General features: G+C 36.6%; 1 protein-coding gene across 1 annotated transcript in view; it reads right to left on the bottom strand.

The window, feature by feature from the left end:
• The window catches only part of LOC104469266 (thyrotropin-releasing hormone-degrading ectoenzyme), a gene marked incomplete at both ends in the record, with an annotated part of 94,101 nt that overhangs the window by 6,354 nt on the left and 66,599 nt on the right, over positions 1-21,148 (bottom strand). The window contains 2 exons of the mRNA XM_010083715.1: positions 4,517-4,630; positions 10,080-10,234. Coding sequence (XP_010082017.1) covers positions 4,517-4,630; positions 10,080-10,234 — 269 coding nt within the window. The remainder of the gene's footprint in view (positions 1-4,516; positions 4,631-10,079; positions 10,235-21,148) is intronic.

Genomic DNA, 21,148 nt, shown 5'->3' with positions numbered 1-21,148 from the left:
CCCCAACACCAGAGGCATTCAAGGACAAACATGATGGTTCCTTCTACTAGAAAATAAGGAGGCAAAAGATCAGCCAGTAAATACCTGGATCTGTAAACCTCAGCTGAATTCCTTCCTTTACAAAGCCACATACAAAGGACTTCAGGATAATGAGAGAAACAAGCAGAGAGGAAGATGTAATACAGAGTTGCAAACAGGCCTCTGAAAGGAGGAAGGTGAGCAGGGTAGATGAGAAAAGACAGGGCTATAAAGTGGAAATTACCAGCATGTACTTTTCTACCGTAATTTTCTCTTTTCTCTGCACCTCCCACAGAGGTGAGATTATCATGTTGTATCTGTCATAAGATCTTACAGCTCAAGAACTCACATGAAGCTGCTCTTGCTTTTTCGTGGCATGGAGAACAACCAAACATTTATATGGTAAGCCTCTAATACAGAAACCTCATCTTTTTCTAAGTCATGAAATAGCAACAGCCAGGGAATTCACAGGCAGGTGACCACTCTGAGCACACATGATCAAGTAAAATTCTCTTCTCTCTGGAAGGAATAGATTACAGAGCCAACTTTCTTTTTAAAACAATCCTTACAACACATAAATAATTGTTTGAACTATCAAGATGCTGAAGAATGAGATTTCACCCAGAGGGTGGTGAGGCACTGGAACAGGTTGCCCAGAGAAGCTGTGGATGCCCCATCCCTGGAGGTGTTCAAGGCCAGGCTGGATGAGGCTTTGAGCAACCTGGTCTAGTGGAACGTGTCTCTGCCCATGGCAGGGGGGTTCAGACTAGATGATCTTTAAGGTCCATTTCAGGCCAGGCCATTCTATGATTCTATGATTAAGAATAAGAATTTGAGATATTTTAGAGTAAGAATTTAAAAAAACTCTCAAATTCGCAGGATAGGCAAGGCAAGAGCCTGAAATGGTAAGAATGGTGAATTCATTTCCATGGTAAATGTCTAATGACTGTGTAGAAGGGACATATTTCCTGCAAAATCAAAGGTAGCTTCACCTTCAAGAGGTAAAAAGTAACATGCAGGGACTTATTTTTTAGCTTAAGGAAGGAAATCAGGATTTCTGGCTTTGATCTGAAGTAACTTAAATATTGGAAAGGATATTAACACCAGTGGTGGAACCATATCTCAGCACACAAAGCTCACCTTCCTGTTTTAAAATCCACAAAACTTTGTCCACTCCTTCTGATGTATCCTATATCAACTGCAACAGATAAGGGACACCTCTGTCAGAATGACTGTTCATTCTGTTCTTCACCCAAAATTTTAATAGGAGGATCCAGGGCACAAGGAGGGCAAGGGTTTAATAAGGGCTCGATGTCCTTTCTCATTAAGGTCACGCAAGCCTGATGAAGTATGTAAACACCTTCTGGACAAGACAAGAAGTTCTAGACCAGCTGGAAGGCTCAATAGAGTGTTACACAGCAGTTTGGTCAATACTGTTATCCATCCATCTTTCCCGTGGTAAAAGAAGAGCTTATAAAACAATTGAAGAAAAACTGATAATATTAAGAACCTCAGAGGAGGAAGAAATGTTTAAGCAAGCTAAAGAACCTAGAGAAGAAGGAAAAGCCAGAAAACAAGTTTCAGATAAAATCTAAAGCTTTGTGCAGAACTCAGCGTTGTTGGTTTAAGTTACAATGGTGTGAACACGCCTAGTGGCTAGCTCTCCTGAAGAATCTCAGGTTCAGCCAGACCAAGTCTGGAAATGCCAGATAAGATGGACACTGACAAATGCTCAGCTCTGCTAAAAGAGAAGCATCTTCGCACAAGTAGTAGCAAAACTTCAGGGGCTTACGGAGCTTTAATGGTGAAAGCTAATATGCCTGTAGCCTATAACCACCCAACAAGTTAGGTAGGAAGCTGTGGATACATCCATTTGATTCAGATGTATCCATATTGCCTAAGTTGCATTTCCAGACAAAAGCTCTTTTTCTGGAATTGACTACCAGTCTTCTACTTCTACGCTTATCCAAAAGAAAATGTGACAGAAAATCTTTAATAAGCTGAAAATAAGCTGAATTTGACATTTTAGTCCATGGGCTTCTTGAGGAAACTTTCAAGGGTAACATTTCAGAACTACACGAGAAAGAAGTTAACTGTCTAACTTTGCCAATTCTTTAGAAAGAAAATTACTCTTTGTCTTTCTGATGCAAAGAGCTGTGGTATCATACAGCACAACATCTTTTATTTTTATTTCACAGATGTGAATTACTGCTGCCAAAACACCACCCAGAACGCTGCAATATTGCTCTGTTTAACCATCATTACAGAAAATAAGGTTTGTAGTTCTTGTTTTTGCAAATGATTCATGAAGCTTGTACTGTATCCTTCACCTTTGAAAAAAAAAATAAGTTGTTTGGAACAGTTTTTCTTTTTATAAATATTCACTTTTTATCTTTTCAAGTTTACAAATGTCAGTATGATCTAAGCAACAAATATGCTTTATACCAATAAGAAAAATATCCAGCAAGCCAAATTCCAGTAACTGTAATTTTTGCTTCCTCTTCCTACAATCTCTGTAATAAGGCTGAAACATCTTGGTATCAATCTCTACTCTAGTCTGCAAAATAATACAGCTTGTTTAAATGTCTAACTCACCAAGTGTTCCATCTTGCTACCAGTTTTTTAAAATATTTAAATATGCCAGTGTGGTTATTTTTATATCAAAGGCCAATGATATCCAAAGCCTTATGAGAAGTTTATGTCTACAGACAGATATGACATTAATATTTTTTTCAGGCACAGCAATATTATTGTAGTTAATTCTAATTTATGCAGCACTTGTCTGATTTCCCAGTTTAACTGTCATACCTTGTTCAACCCATTCGTTTTGCCTGTATTCTGCTAAGATGCCAGAATTTCACGTGATGGGCATGTCATTTGCATAACAGTGAACATTACATTCATTCCACAGAAATCTCAAACAAATATCCTATATTCCAAATGACTTCTAAAGCAAAGTTATTCTGGATTTGTTAAACTGATTATGTGAAGAACAAATGACTGATGATTTGAAGATAAAATTCAGTGTATAAACGTTGTCATCTATGACATTTCACTGTGCTAAAATCATAAAGGGCTGCCAGATTTCATTGCATTCATAATTAGAATTATTACATTGTAATTCAGGATGTGTTTTTCATAAAGATGAAGAGAATGAGTTTAAAGCCAGGTAAACCCAACAAGCCTACCTATTCAAGACAGATGTCAGTTCGGATATATATTTATGTTCCCTTTCATAATGCAATTATAAACCAAAATTAACACCTGAAAGATAAAATTAAAATACTGCAAAGAATGCAAACTTCACAAGAAACATACCTAAAGCAAGAGTACCTGCATACAACTAGAGTAAAAAGTTAGCTTCACTCATAACTATAGCATCTTAATTTCATGGCACACTAAAATTAATGGGATAAGAATAATAAATACTCAAGAAATGAGAAAAAAAAATTCAGAAGTTAGTGTGCAACAGTTTAAGCAAAACACTTAAGCTACAATTCTCCATCAAGCAATCTGTATTTATAACAAATATTTTGACACATAATTAAATATGTGTAAACACAAAAGGATAGCAAACAGAAAAATTTCTCCAAAGGACAGTGAAGTCCATATAGCAACCTTCAGCATGGTCTCACACAAAATTTCCTTGTCCTGAGGTCTTGCTTGTATCTCTCATTTTTCTTATAAGCATAATATTTCTAGACTACAGCAATTAATATAAAGTGGGACCTGACTAGATATGACATGATATAACAGAAAGACTCCAAAAGAATGTCTCAGCATGGTTTTGACAGTTTGCCCTCAGAGAGGTCCAGTATTTGCACACCAGTTCACAAAGCACGCCCAGCTGTAGACAACTGGCAATCATACTGAAACCTAGATTCTCAATTCAATTATCCCATGTTAACTTAGTACATACTGCTAGATGCAAAATAATAGCAGAAAGATAAAAAGAGTAAACTTAAGAGAGAGAAGAACAGACTGCTGTAAGAAAAAAATATGTTCAGTTTCACAGTATGTTTTACCCAAATATGTCTTTCCAATTTAAGTTGGATTTGCAGATAAAATTCAATCACAGAATCACAGAATGGTTTAAGTTGGAAGGGTCCTTAAAGATCATCTATTTCCAACCCCCTGCCATGGGCAGGGTCACCTTCCACCAGACCAGACTACTCAAATACTCTGAATATTTTCAAAAATGGTCCGTGTTAAATCACAGCTACTTTAATCCAAAATGTTTCTGAGCAGAGAGACAGTACATATTTAAATACTGGGTTATGACAGACATGATCTTATTTCTTTTGTAATAACATTGCAGATTACACTTTTGGAATGTTGTCAAAGTATTTCACATCTACAGATTTTGCTTCATTGGACATCTGATACTTGCATGCATCATTTACTATTTTTCAGTTGTCCGTGTTAACAGAAGCAGCAGTGTAACAGCAGAGCAACTTTTCTGTGAAGTCTCCAAATTAACAACATAAAACTGTCTTACCATGTTCCATCCTGGGTAGAGGTAGTCTGTCCCGACAAATTCAAAATAGTGAGCAAAACCTTCTTTCAACCACACATCCTCCCACCAAACTGGAGTCACAAGGTCACCAAACCACTGTAAAGGAAGATCAAACAAACAACCTTTGGGGAACCATGTTTGAACATATCTAATTTATACAGAACATGTTGTTCCCAAGCTTCAACAAAAACAGTATTATATACCACTCACTGAAACTGCAAGAGATCTGCAGTGTTCCTGGACAGCAACCAGAGGCAGAGGGTATCTAAAATTGCACATGCCACCTAGGTTTATGCAAAGGACCCCTACCCAGCTGACTGCCTCTCCCATTCCCTCTGGGTTGCTCTCAAATTTCCCCACTGACTTCAGTCTAATTTAGAAAGAAGGACAGGGATCTCAAAGATAATTAAACTCCTACAAAAGTACAAGATCACTAGCTATCAACAGCCACAAACCTGTCACAGTACAGGACATGTGGGTGTCAGAGGGATTTCAGACAGAGCTGGGATGATCATTGGAAGAGGAATGAGGACAAAAATTCAAAGGAAATCACACAACATCAATTCTTCTGTTGATGGGTAACATTGTTTAAATGATTGTAATGGCCCTGAGCAACTTGAATCATCATAACACTAGCGGTAAGAGCAAAAGCACATACACTATGATGAAAACATCCTCTGTAGCATCTTTTTTGATGAACAAATACTAAAACTTTGTTGCAGTAAAATTCTCTGCTAGTTTTCTTCTTAACGTGATTAGAAATGAAATGAATTCATAATCAAAAGAGATAATTTTGATTTTTCATGGAGTCATAAGCTCTGAAAATACACAGAAAAGGAGCAGCAAATAAGTATTCCAGAGGGAGAGACTCATGTCAGAGCAGAGGAGCTGCTGCTGGCACTGTAAATGAGAGTGAAACGAACGAAAGCAGAGTTGGCCAATAAGCAGTTTGCTTCCATGACAGTTGGCTTATTTGAAGGCTTTGTCAGGGACCTGAAAGAAAGGTCTCGCCCCTGTGCATGTCTTTGTGGAGTGAGAATAGCGCCAAGGAAGAACCAATGCTGTGACCAGGATCCATAGCAAAGTGAACACAAAGGTTCCAAAGAACAGACTACAGAAACTGAGATTATCAGATTGCAACACTGTGTTCAGTAGATAGGATTTGAACAAAAAAATGAAGTGAAACGTGACAATGCATGTCATTGACAATGAACTGAAGTATTTAGGGAGAAAAGATGTGGTTGACAAAAGTCATATTCACACACCAAGTGAAACTAAATTTAATGGACACTCAGTGTTCATAATCTAGTTGAAGGCTATCAATAAATTAACTCTCTACAGGACCAACAGAGATAAATCCTGATCTTAAGAACATTTAACTGAAAAGAGAAAGAAACACTGGAAATATATTCATATAGATAATGCACTTTTCACAATTTGAAATGTTAGAGCAGCATACTACCACAGGAGTATGAAAGTTACTTTTATACTAGAATAGGTTGATTAAATGATTTTTAATGACAAACAGACTAAACACAATAGCACAGAGTTTATTTCTTGAATTACAAGAGGACTGTTGAACAAATATGAAACCAGTAACAGTCATGGCATTCTATGACTATTCAGAGAGAGATTTAAAAAACCAAAGGTTGTAAAGTTCATAATACATCCTCCTATAACTCAAAAAAATTAATAACATATTAATTTATGATGTCACAAAAAAGAACTTTTTTATACTCTTTTGTGAGTTTTTCTGGGTTTCTTTATTAAAGATACAATTAAAAGTATTTGTTTAGTTACCCACCTAAAGAACGAAATGTTTTACAGGCATTAAAACAGCATGTGATAGCAATATGAAAATGCAGGGAACTTGCTTAACTAGTCTTGAATACTATCAAAGATAGTTATGAATGTAGGAGACAGAGCAGTCCCAGAGACTGCAATTAATGAAGCCAAACCTTCCAGCAGAAAGATATGATTATCTTCCTAGGTGTTACATGTCTGAAAGGAAAACATTAAGTAAAGCATTTCATTTAAGTAATTGTTAATTTATTTATTTGTGTATTTGATTATGGACACTATTTGCCTGGAGTGAAAATCATTACTTCTTTTCATTTTGGAAAAGAAAAATGAATTGAAATGTATTGATTATATAAACTTCTCATCTCCCTCAGGTATTATGTTCAGTCTGTCATGCAGAAGGCAATTATTTTACAGACACACTGAAAGGACACTTTTTCTATACGCTTTCTTTACAGATTATTTAAAAACCATTGATTTAGAAATTTTTCATTTTCCTTCTGCTTTCATGCCTCTTTAACTCAATCTGTCACACCAAGTTTTGTGCTCAGGTGGGAAAACTATCAAGAAAAATCATGGTGCATAAATTCAAATGACTCTTTCTTCAAAGTCTGTAGGTGGGACTGATCTGTGATATGCAAATAAAACTGATTACCACCTTAATAGAATTATTTTAATAAATTATGGTAATTATTTCGAGCTATCAACTTAAGCTGATAGAAATATGTGTGTTTTGATCAATATGCAATTGTGTTTTGGGGCTTCGAGGAGTTTTCATGCCCAACCACTCCTTCTTCCAATTATGATTTTTTTAATTAAATACATAAAATGTTCTAAAAGAACACTCAAACTGAAATATCAAGCGCTAGCAACCTACAAAATTACTAAACTAAAGCTACCCGTGTAACTTTAATGTGCCCCTCCTAAAACATGTACCTAAAATAAATATCTGGCCAAGCATTACAAAGTCACCAGTGAAGAAACCTGGTGTAGAATTCTTTCTTACATGCTTTTTACCTGTATTTTGACAACCACAGAACTTCTTCGTCCTTCTGCAATACTGTCTCTCATTCTCTATCTGTCCCGAACACTGTGCTCAAGCATTAATACCCAGCAGGTTTGGGAATTTTTATTTTAAACAGTCATATCTAAAGGTAACAATCCCAATACTTAATCTAATCTAAGGAATATTAGCAAAGTAATTACTGTGTTAACACTCTAAGTAACAAGGGTCTCCCACAGGTCAGTTTGCTACATGCTCAGGTGTGTTCTGTAAGTTTCAAAGTCATGGGTTTAAAATCAGGGGAAACAGGACAATGATACAATTCTTAAAACAAACAAACAAACAAACAAAACCAACATGTATTTGAGTAACCTGACCTAGTGGAAGGTGTCCCTGCCCATGGCAGGGGGTGTGAAACTAGATCATCTTTAAGGTCTCTTCCAGCCCAAACCATTCTATGATTCTGTTTTAGGAAAACATACTTTAGGAAAGTTCCCTTTCCTCTCACCTGAAATTTAAAACAAAAAAAAAAACCAAAAAAAAATCAGTAAATTAAAAAAAAACTGAATATGTGGATTCTACTTTTGTCTGCACCAGAAGTGTTAATTTCTGTTATTCTACATGTAAAAATGAGTGAAGGGTAGGAATATTCATGTGCCACCCCAGGTAAGCAGGTGAGATGATGCACAGTAAAAGAGGATGAAAAATTCAGTGAATAGTTAACAATTAAAGAGCAGAGGCAAGAGATCCTGGACTCAACCTGGTCTCAGTTCAATACACTTTCAGCTAAGCTAGTAGTGTTTACAGCTTCTGCTCTATGTTATCCACAGCTAAAGTCTCCTTGAGGTGCTTCTGAGTGCAGTAAGATAAAAGAAGAAAAAAACTGTCTAAATAAGGACAATATAGTGATGAAGGTGCTAGATAGTGTTCTGCAGCTTGTATTTTTGGAAAGTTTCTTCCTTCAAACTTTATTTGCAGATGAACAATCCATATTTGCTGTGACTCAATTCTGCATCTAAAAAGTAGAAATAATACTTCTTCCACCTGAATATTTTCTATCTTGTCTAGTTATATCCAGTGCAGCAGTTGAGCAAGGACCTGATCTGCATGTTACTAAAACAGAAACAGCGGGAACATGAATGGAGGAAGATACTTTTAATTACGTGAGCAACACTGAAAGTAATACCAAGATGGACACCAAGTAAACCTTCTCATTTGCACTTTTAAGGTCACTTAGAAACACTCTATGACCACATTGCTACCCTAAAATAAATTCAAATATAGTTTTCACCTACTTCATGATCCTCTGATATTCCCAGAACAATGTAAAGAGGCCTCAATTTCAATGAGAATCAAATAAACAAACTTAGCAAGTTACTGATGTGATAATTGCCCCCATCTGAACTATAAATTGTTTTGGAAGCACAGGAAACTACTAAAGCAGGGTAAAGAATAACTGGAAGTAATGGAATTACTTCAGAAAAAGGAAGACTTGAGCTGAACACTAGGAAAAAGTTATTGACAATCAGATTTAATCAAAAGGTTTTAAGGGAAGAGGCATAACCCTGTAATCAGGAGCACTGAACCCAGCACTACAAAAACACACCACACAGAAGAATGCAATACTAACCGGAGCTGGGATTTGATGACCTAATATGTGTTTTCCACACCTGATTCCTAAGGCACTGTAATTTTTCTAGCTGAACAGTGTGCTACTCTATTGTACTGCACAATAAAGAGCATATAACAAAATCAGATGATGGCATTGAGAACAAACCAGCACTAACTTTCAATTAAAATTTCATGTTGTAGTTGAGAACTTCATATTCACCATCAGACTGAATGCAAAACGTGAATATGAACCAAACATTATTATTTCCAGGTTCATCTACCAGAACTCCACTACAAAGGCTCCCTTTCATATGGTACTTTTTATTTGCAGAAAGTGTTAAGAATTTGCATTGCCTTCTAAAGAATAGTGTGTAAAGTCAGAGATGTAAGCCATGCTGATTACACAGTAGGATTTCATCCATTTTAACCTGAAGGCAATGATTATGCCTCTTGTGAGTGCAAGAAATGGTTTCCTGCCCCTGTAGCAAATTCCTTGAATAACAGTTGCATTCAACTCAATATTACCAAATGCTCATAATGTGTTTAGCTTAAGAAGATGGAAGAAATGTAAAATAAATTGTAATATGGGCTTATTACAAAGTTTTCTTATTGATACAAAAGTTTCTGTACACATAATGAATCAATTATCCATCATTAGTGCAGAAAGGGTCAATACCAAATATAAAAAAAAATTAAAAGAGAAAGAAAATGGAAGGATGTGTATATGTGATAGAAGAAGAAGATGACTACCAAATTGATTTCAGACAAAACAATTTTGACAAGAACATGAAACTCATCATGAATGTGCTACAGTTCTGCAATAAATAATTTTCTACAGTTAGCGTGTTTAGTCTACACACCAACAGCACACTAACACAAAAGCATACAGAATATAATCATATAGAAGATAGGGAAGTTGTTCATTGCTACTAATTTTCTCCTTTATCCCCATTTTGAGTCTTCCTAGTGTCTGCATTGTAGTGATGTATCTTACAGATCTCTCTATTATTTGGAATACAGATACAACAAAAGTTACAACGGTCTATGTGAACAACACAAATCCATTTTCAGTTTTGAAAAGGAATGCATGGTTTCTGACATTCATACCAAATATCTGAACACCTTCAATACCTGATGACATAGCTCATGTACAATGACCATGGTGACATCCAGTAGGTATGATATAGAAGAAATGCTTGGGTCCAACAGTATCCTTTGCTCCACAAAAACACTCAGTCCCCAGTTCTCCATAGCAGCATATGGATGTTTAGGCACAGCTAACAGATCTAGAAATAGAAAAAATGTATGTTAACTCCTGTGGGAGCTACTATGTTGAAGAGGTCTCATGAGTAAGGCCAGAAATCATCACTAAAAGCACTTTAAATAACACACATATAAAAACAAAACTTAATTTTAGCTCTCTAGCAATGCTATGTAGGAAACAAAAAAATAGTCATTTTTGATCTGACATCACTATCAGTTCACACAATTAACATGTTATCGCTGCAACACAGTACTTAGTATTTCTTACTGAAGAAGCTCTATACAGAATCTAGCTTATCTTAAAATACCTTGTTGTTGATTTATTTCTGGGTTTGATATTGCTCCTTATGTTTACTGTACCGTATCAACGTAGTAACACAGACTTTTACCACAAGTATTTTTTATCTTTTCATTAAAGTGACTCCTTTATGAAGATCTTACATGACACACTGTATGTAAGAACCGATATTAAGGGGAACACTGCAGAAATACTGTTTTGTAACGATCAGAAAGATGGCAAAGTGTTCAGAATCACCAGTTCTTACAAAACAAGGCATCCTTCAGTGTGCACTATTGCAAGCATGCACCCTCTGAGAACAGGACTGCTGACAGCCACCTCTCAGCTCTGCAGGCTGGAACAATGGTGCCATACCTAACTTCAGAAGTATTACTTCGGTTTTGTATTTAGTAAGTGACAAAATATTAAGAAGAAGATGCAAAGGTCTTTCATCAGGTAAAAAAAAAAAGCCGCGGGGAATTTCTCTCAGTGGCACGATGTTGAATAAGACAATATTACAACGTCTATCCCTGTGTTAGGAAAATCTTACTGCAGAAGACTAAGGAACTAAAACTGACTATCACTCTGGAAATAAATCTAAAATTACAGTAAATTGACATAGGGAATAAACCAATATACTACGCTGCTTCATGGCAAAACAACTTGTACGGCTACAAGAAGCCCAGTGCAACCTGTGTACAAATCATCCAGAATTTTGGAAGCTACACTATCACATCAGCATGGTGCTCCCTCCAGTCAAACTAATTAGCCTCCTTCTTAATTAATTATCCCGGCTGTCACACTCCTCTCATTTGGCTGCACTACTTCTGGTTCCAAAGCTAGTTCATTCGCAGTTAACACAAGTCTATCTAGGTGGTACCTCCTCGGGTGGGAGGAAAGGTCTCTGGGTTGACTTCCCAACCTGAAGAAAAATTCTGACCTGCTTATTCTAAATAATACTCTAAATTTTATCACAGTACAGACACATCACACAAGTTTGTCTGAGTTTGTCAGTTTGACTTGCTGATACATGTGTTAGAGTTGGCTTGGAGAACAACCTGACAGCAGCAGCTCTACGTCAGGATTCACAGGAAGTTGCCACTGAAATATCAGGAATGGAAAACTCGGATATATTTCCAGCACTCCCAAAAAGGGCCTGCTGCAAGAAGCATAAAAATCCCAGACTTCTAGTAGAAGCACAGAGAGAGACTCGCGGCTACTTCCAAATACAAGGAGAGTTAAAAGATTTAAATTACAAACAGAGACACACTAGAAATGGTAAACAATAAATATCTTCTATAAAGGCAGACACTAGAATAAGAGTCTAATTAAAGGAAATAAAGCAAAAATCCAAAACATGGTATTCAAAATTAGACATGCGAGTAAATTCAAAATTACATGCTTCCCTTCTCTTCTTCAGTTGAACCTTGAACTGTACTAATATTTTAGAATAACTGCAATTTGTTATAAATTATATGCAAAATGATAAGCTCCTATCTGCTATACAAAGACGGGATAAGGACGGAAAAAAGGGACACAAAGGCTACTGGGTGAAATCACTGAAGTTAATGACAAATCTTCATTAGCATTAAACAGGGATCTCACCCATTCTCAACTCTGTAAAGAAAGCTGTAACTTCTCCTGCAGCAATTAAACTTTCCTCCAAAAGGCATCTTCAGAAGAAGAATACAGAGAGACTGTTCTTATTTACACCAATTAAGTTTTCAGCAATTCCCCTCAAGTAAGCAAAATGACACCAAAAATAGAACAGCATGAAAGCAACATCAGTTCCCTACTCTTAACTGTTCCTTTTGTCTCCTTTCTCTTCTTTGGGTTCATTTGTAGTTTTTGGTCTTTCTTGCCAGTCATAACGGACAGATTTTGTCAGTGTCAGCCAGTAATAAACTGGAATAACTCTGTGGAACTGGGAGACTAGGTTGAGGTCTCATACAAGTCAGAAACGTAGTTCACCTCCATCTAAACACCTTTACAGGCTAATTATAGGCTGTCTTTCAGTATTTGTGTCATTGGCATTGGTCTGCTGGTTTGGACTGATACTTTATAGCACTGACATACCAATAAAACCTTCCAATCTGATGGACGGCTAACTGCCTGGAAGGTAGACAACCACAGAGGGATATTCTAAATCACTTTCATCCAACACAGCCCCATTGCTCTGCAAGCCTGGAAACTCTTCTCACGCATCGGCTAATGCTTAAAGGGCTTTTCTGAACAGACAAAACAAAATGTAATAGATAACCCTGCTGGCTTCCAGAATGCTAATCCCTGCAGGTGACATGAGCACACCAATAATGCTGAATGAATTAAGTGCACTACAACATATGAACACGCTCCTACATTTTCCCGATGCAGAATCTGATGCACTGCATTTTAATGCCAAAGAACTGACTTTCTTAATCTCCAGTGACTGACAGAATGGACTCTGAACATACTTGTTATCATAAAATGAGACATCTTTTTGTCTCATTGCCCATGTCTAAATTCTGAATGTCCAGTCTTGGTGTTAATTTAGAAATGAGATTCTTCAGTGGTTTGTCTTGATTGCTCCACAGATTTCTACTACTTTTAAATAAAATTCCAAACATGTCTAGTTTTGTGGTAAAAAACACAATAATCTATATCTTTCTCTAGGGAATCATAAATGTTTGATTTCAGAGGAATAACGTTTGATGTTCAAGTCTCAACATGAGAATTTGTATTTCCCTCTGTTTATCACACCATTAGAGCACTGAGGAAGATACCTGGTGCTCCTGGAGGTGACATCTGTTAAGGTTTTAGTGTAATTTTTAAGGAGCAAGGTACAAAAGGAAGGGGTGATGATGTACATTTTGATAGAAATATCATTCTCATATTGTACTGCTCAAAAGCATTCTGCAAAATGTGAACTACTGAATATGTAACGGCTTGTGTGCACACTGCATCCAGCTACTGTGCACACTATTTAATTAAATTCTTTGTAAAGCACTTGTGAATGTTTGATTATGTGGATATTGCTGGGGAAATAGAAATGCATGTTATTGCTTGCAGAGAATAATATTCTCATACATCATAAAACTGTTACTTGAGATTTCCTGATAGAGCAGTGCAGAGAGTTCAGTGTACTGCAGGAATAATAGAGGGTTTCCACTTCTTGGCCTTCAGAGACTAAATTCATGACCAAGAAGTACAAACTACACAGCTAAATAAAATCACCAGAAAAGCAATCAGGACAAAACTCTGTTGGAACTTCAGACAAACATACTATATTGGTACAATTATTCGAATACAAGGACAGCATTTGGACGTTTTTTAAATCTATTTCTGTGTGAAGCTCAGGAAAAAAATTTAAAGATACAAAAACTGTACATAGCTCAACAGCTTGTTTTATTTCCAAATGTTTAATTAAGGCATCATAACTATGTGACCTTACATCAAAATATAATTGTCTGATATAATTAGCAAGTATCATCATAGCGGAAAATATAAATTAGCAATTTAACACCTAAACTGGTCACAAAGAGAATCCACTTCTGATATTTTTTTAAACCTCACCTATGAACTTTGTATTTGTGTAATTTACACAAACTATACTGTTTTTCCTTTTCCCCCACTCAGTTATAGTATTTTCTAGACACCCTTTAATACCATTAAATTTCCCAAGCCACACAACTGGGAACATCACTCTTGCTTTAAATGAAAGCAGGATTAGAACTGAATAGGATTGAGTGCAAAACAAGATCCAACTCTCTCATGCAGAGTACCCTGAATTTGAGGGTCCTTCCACCCCCTTCCCCATCCTACTCTTTTACAACTATCAAAGCACCTCTTCCACTACTATCATTCCACTTTGTTTAACCACTTAGTTTGAAGTCTGATGGGGACACTGGCATAACAGACACACATCCTTACGGTACATATAACTGCATGTATAAACACAGACAGACAAGACATCCACACACATGAACACATTTACTAATATTGGGTACTGTAATTTTTACTGTAATTTTACTTGGTCTAGCTGCCGGTTGAAATGTACCTGAGGGCTATATCCTACTGAACATATGGCAGTATTAGATTTCTAATACTCAAGGTGGAAGATAAAAACCAGCTACTGGGGAAAAAAAATAAATAGACAAATAAATGTGTGAACAACTTCTGCAGATTTTCTGTTATCTTACATACTATGTCCCCCCAAAAAATCTGAGAGCCCTGAAACACTGCAACTTGTAAATGAGACTATACATTGAGAAACAAGAATTTTCTGCCAAGCATCTTTACATATATATTTTCCCTAATAAATCCAGGAGATACACAGAAATAAAATGTTAATTCCGTGAACTCCATGTTTTCCCTTTATAATCCCTATTTTTATTACAAAAATTACACTATAAAAATAATTTAATTTACCTGTCTGCCTCTCACAGCATTATTTTAATTCATTTCTTCAGAGAAGCTTTCTTCAAGATTTCAGGTGTAGATTTCTTACTACCAGGTATTTCACCTTTTTGACAATAATTTCAACATATTATGAGAAAGCACAGAGTAACATCAGTTTATTTTAGCCTTGACAAATGAAAATGCAAAGTATGGTTTTGCCCCTTCCTAATGTTGCATAATACAATCAATAACTTTACTAAATCTCTCTAAAGGTCTTGTGCAATTTCCCAAATGAATGTTGTTGTACAAAAACAAGAACTATTTACTAAAAGGGTTTATATTTCTGCCACTCATATTCCTTAATCAAAGCCATTTCTTGTATAAACAACAAGTAGAAGTTGCTTTTCCATAAACAGAATACCATTCAATGATTTATGCAGACTTTAAGGAAGAAACCAACTACAAGTTACAGCTCTGGTTAAAAACTATGAAGTCAAACAGTGGTTATTGTAAGAAATATCAAAATTTTCCACTGATCAAGAACTACTGATAACAGTAATTACAAGAAACATCTGAACTGGCTACTGAAAAACATTCTCTTCTGAACTTCTTGCTTGGTATATGACAGAGAAAATTGTGCTGGAAAACCAAGTTTTCACTGTATGTACTTTCATCCCCTTAAAAAGTTTTTTGGCAGGGGGAACAACATTCCAGAGCTTGGTGAAAGCTCTCTGAAGCCAACAGGAAGGTCTCCAACTGACTGCAACAGCAGAACAAAACACAATTGATGGATTCTTTAAGGTCTTTTCCAACCCAAACCATTCTATGATTCTGTGATTCTATGATTTGAATGTTTACCTTGAGACACTTTGAGACACCTGATCTCCAGAAAATACTAAGTACATATTTCCTCAAAACTAAACTATTTCAGGATCTCAGTATCTCACTTCTGGCACTTAGGACCTAGGTACCCTACATTAAATAAAAGTAATAGATAAAAGTCAGCTAAACTACAACGTAATAGTATTCTTCTATCTTCTCTCACTACATCTAAAGTATTCAAACACACAGAAGTCACAAACAAGCTGGATGACATCCAGATTTCCCATGAAGGAAAATCTTCAGCTAACATTTCTGTTTACCCAAACGCTTATTCTGGCAGCCATCAGTTTTTATCTCTGGGACTACACCACCAATATCCTTCTGTAAGCATGACACTTACCAACTCACACGGACATTAGCCTGCAGAGTTAATGCAAAGGTGTAAAACTGTTTGCCATTATTTCAGTCAAATCAAATGTCTTGTTGCAGACCCTGAGGAGAAATCACCGACACACAGCAGTTTATTGCTGGGGTTTTTATTGCTTCTTATTGCTGTACAAAGTATTACTTAACATTAACTGACATAAACAATGGATGGATTTCCAGAGTGTTTGATACGAATAGCAGATGTTTAATGCAAAGTGAATACCAAAGGATCCGATAGGGGAAAATATGTGGAAGAGAAAGCCGGGGAGGGCAAGGAGGGAGAATAAGCAGTAATACAGAAAGAAAAACTTTCCTACTTTTTTAAGCAACTGAGCCTTGACACTAGGCGATGGTTAGTTTACCGTTTAAGAAAATAAAATAGAAACCTGTTGATTTTATTTGACATGCATATTATTAAATTGCTTTCAATTTTCATAACCCCAGTCTATAGATCATTGCTTTGTTACTTCGAAGTATATCAAATGATTCAACGTTAAAATGAAAAATGAATGCAATCACCCACTGAGGCTGAATTATGTATCATGTTGGTTGTATCGATCTCTACATGAACAATGCCTTTCTTTTAAATAATACCTGGACAGATCATTATGATTTGCTGCACAGTAACAAACAATGAAAAAAAAAACTTTCACAAAGTTTCTTTATAAATATAAACCTTTTTTTTCCAGCCTTCAATCTAATGTCGGTATTCTAAACTCTTCTTAGACATACATTAGAACAAAGAGTTACACAGAACAAACCGAGACACAGACTGAAATCAACTCAGGTTTCTATTACTCCAAGTTACAAGGCTAGTGCTGTATGTGCATCCCTTACAGTATATACACAACAGATGAACAGAGAAAATACATTCCAACTCTCAACACTGAAAGATCTGGAGAGAGGAAAAAACAAGACTGACTTTTGTTGCCTTCATAAATACTGTTTTTAACATAAATACGAAGAGCACTGACATGATGGAAAATTGCCAACAGCCATTTTCCTACCACCACAGTTAATAGAGCATGAGGATTCTACAGCTGAAAACAACACACCACTGATTACTGAGCATTTCCAGTATGAATACTGCTGCAAAGAAAATTATCAAGTGCCACTGCTACATTCCTTCCCTTCGCAGCAAAACTGATCTGCATGTACGCAGAAAACTCCATAAATCCACACTACTTAAGAATTATAACAATGAGGTAAAATAAATCTTTTCATCTGGCATACACAAAACTGATTTGCATCACAGTAATAAAGACATGAATGTTTCCATTAGTACAATACTCTATATACCCAGATTTACCTCTTTTATGTTTGCTTTAAAGTGAGATTGTATTCACAGGTGATGGGCACATTTTAGCAGTGAAAGTAGAAAAAGGAGTTTTGGGAAGACAGGCAGATGTCTCACACTACTAGTGCCTCAAAAATATGTATTACAACATTCCACCTGGGGATAAAACTACAATATAGCTAATCATATGCACTGCATCTGAAGGAAATGTTTTTGTGGGGATTGTATCTATTTCTCTTCTCCTCTCCACCAGAGTAAGACACGGAAATACAAATGGACTGTCCTGGATAAATCCAGAGACATTGTTTTTAGGTCTTGTTGCTTATCCTAAACCCTAAAATAAAGTTTGTCTTACATTCTTATGCAAATTCTTTAGATAATATTAGATTAGGATAAATTTTTACTATCTTAATAAAAATATCTGCTCTCTTCTTGCTGATTTGTTAGTATAAGAGCTAAAGAAGTTATGAGAACACTTTTCTGATAAAAGACAGAATGTATCTATCTGTAGACAAAAAAAAAAATCATCCTGAATTCTAGAGAAACACAAATAACAGATAATTCATTCTGTTCTCACGCAAGTCCACACTGTCCCCTCCCCACTCATGCCTAAGGATGTAACTACTTAAACTAAGTCTTGTCACAGAATCCATAGTCACCCTTACAAGAGGCTCACATAAATACTCCAATGGACCACTGGGACCAAAGTGTGAAAGTCAAAGCTGAACTTCTTGGTGCATTTAGATATCATGGAAAGATTCAACTAATTGAATGCACTCCTTCATTCTGTTACAGGTTAGCATGGGCACAAGCTGCCAAAAAAGTGCTGTGCAGTTCCCCATCACAGGTGAAAAATCACAGCTAAAAAGCAGGCGTGCAAGATGTGGAAGAAAAAAAATCATCCTTCTCTACACAGTTACTCCAGATTTCCCACAGTAAAACGCTTTGCTTCCCTGGCGCAGGAAGGCTGAGCAACGGGCCCCACTCAGCCCACGTCCTGGTACACAGAGGCAGATAGCACTGCGTCTCTGAATAAAGAGGGTCATTTTAAAGCACTTTGGGCCCAGAGTTATTCCTGAACCCTACATCATTATTAGCAGGGGAAAAAAATGAATTAAATAAACAAGCAAAATTAAAAAGTAGACTAGTAGACTAGCTGAAACCTCCACCAGAGCTGAAAATCTCTCTAAACATGGTAAACAATGGGAAGAGATGGAAATTGTTCTTGATTCTGCATGTGGAAGCAACAGGTACTAGTGAAGAGAAAGACAATAATTAGAAAGTAGCCTTATTTTTGACAGTTGTGTTTTCAGATATACTTGATTTGTTTAATAGCTTAATTAACTCAGAGAGGAGAACACAAACACAAAAATTTGTTGCAAAAATGGAAGACTACTGCAATCCATGTAAAAATGAAACTATAGAAAGAAATATTTTTAATCTGAATTTACAAAAGAAAAGTGACACACTAGGGAGAAGCCGGTGACTAACACAAACTGAACTCTACTACTGAAGTTTGGCAAGGAGCTAACAAGAGCTGAGAACAGAAGACGTTGTGAAAGAGCTGGGACAAGTACTTCAACAACAGACTACGGGGAGACTCAGAAAGAAGGAAAAGCAGAGCATGACAAAAAAGAGGAGTCATCCAGTCCAGAACAAAGTTTATAGAGATCAGACCAATCTCTGACACAGTAAGATTGATAATCCAATATCCCACCAGAAAAGAAACTCAAGACAGAAAATCATGCAGAGCTCAGAGAACATGCGGAGCTGCACACACAGTGACAGCGTGGACAAGGGAGAGTACTCTTCAATGCAGGGGAAGAAATATTGGCAAGGTGATGGATTAAACCTCTTCCCTCCACTGACAGAGTATATGCTGTTGACAAAGGGGATGGTGTAACAGCAACACCAACTGCTATTAGTATTTCCTGGGTACCTTTATGATACACAAATGTGCTAGGGTATGGAACTGCCACACTTTTGCACAAAATATGCCTTGTTAGTTCCCTTAAATCACATTAAGCCAAATTCAGGTCAAAAATTAGTAACAAATTTAATGAATAACCTTAAAAACAGCTAACACTGTAATAAATGCTTACAAAAGTTACCACCAAATAGACAAAATCTATGTTTAATTCTTTACACTGATCCATACAAAAGTGAGCAATCACGGTTCCAGTGCTTGTGCATACCTTATGTTTCATGTGTTCCCTATCACTGAAAAATTATTCAGAAGTCCTGGTCTGAGAATTCATCTTCAAGAGACGAACTTCTCACAAAGCACTTTCAGGTGCACTCCTCCACTCTCCCTTAGATCATATTCCTGCAAGGTCCCTTGGTTAAACCACAACAGGCTTTTACCAATCTCACCTTTGAAATATTCCTGGGAACTAAACACACTTAATCTTTCATCCTGAGTCATTCTATTTCCCCCATTTTTGAGACACAGTCTGTCCATTTCTCTTAATAGTGCTTGTGTACTTCATTAGATATGCAAATATCTGTTTGTTAGACTAGAAATTATCTCCCATACTAAACTGTCTGGTAAGCAGCTTCTTACTTCAATGACTTCAATGAGAGGATGAAAACATTTCCCCCTCCCTTTAGTAATTTATTTGCATTTTTCAGTGTTTAATGTGACCTCCACTGGAGCTTACATTCTGTATCAATCTCTACCTGCATTATACAAAGATCTAAATAGAATAAAATGTATGCAGCTCATTACTGGCTGCTAACTGAGACCAGTAATGGTAACACACCAGTAACGAACCACTTTGGGACAGCAGTGGGCTTGCAGAAACTGATCCCTGCTGCATCCTCACTGCTCTCTAAATCAGAGAGCAGAGCAAGGTGACACGAAGTTATTACTTCCCTTGCTTTTGTACAAGCAAGAACCCATGTAAAACTGGAACTTTTTTTTTATTGCTTTCAAGGGGAGATATTTAAAGAGATTATTGATGACAAACATTTCTATGTTATATGAATATGCAATATTCTGGCAGATGCCATTTGAAAAGGTTATGCATTCATCCTGTGATGGTACAGACAGGGTATCAGGTTTTACACAGTAACACCTCACCTGGGAAAAAACAGAAAGAGAGAGTGGCAAGGGGCTTTGGACAACTTTGGAAAGATTACAAAAATGCCAAGCTGAAGATAAACAAAAAAGAAAAAAAAAGGCATACGATGGAAGTCCTGTACTGGAAGTACAGAGAGCTGTTAATGCACAAAGGTGCACAGGCAAACCACGAGGACAGCATTATCATCATATCTACCCAACAGAAAAGATAATGAGATTCCTTCAAATAATGGATTAGGCAACCACATTTGTGCCAAATGTAGGGGATTTTTAATCAGCAATTCCTGCAAGCACTACTAAGAAACCCCATTTACAGACATTGGAAAAGTCCATGAAAAGGCAGTAAGAACTGGAAGAGTTAAATAAAGAGATGTCCCTGTAATCCCACTGCCAGTTCAGAAACAGTATGCCAGGAAACATAAAACTACATTATTCAAATGCCTTTAACATGGTATCAATGCAGTGCCCTAACAGAATCACAGAATGGTTGAGGTTGAAAGGGACCTCTGGAGGTCATCTTGCCAAACTCCTCTGCTCAAGCAGGGCCACCAAGAGCCGCTTGCCCAGGACTGTGTCCAGATGGTTTTTGAATATCTCCAAGAACTGAGATTCCACAATCTCTGTGCAATCTGTGCCACTGCTTGGTCACCCTCACT

The sequence above is a fragment of the Pterocles gutturalis genome, unplaced genomic scaffold (genome assembly GCF_000699245.1).
Source record: "Pterocles gutturalis isolate BGI_N339 unplaced genomic scaffold, ASM69924v1 scaffold4440, whole genome shotgun sequence".
NCBI classification, from domain to species: domain Eukaryota; kingdom Metazoa; phylum Chordata; class Aves; order Pterocliformes; family Pteroclidae; genus Pterocles; species Pterocles gutturalis.
Note: the sequence above shows the minus strand (reverse complement) of the source record. Positions and strands in the feature narration are given on the sequence as shown.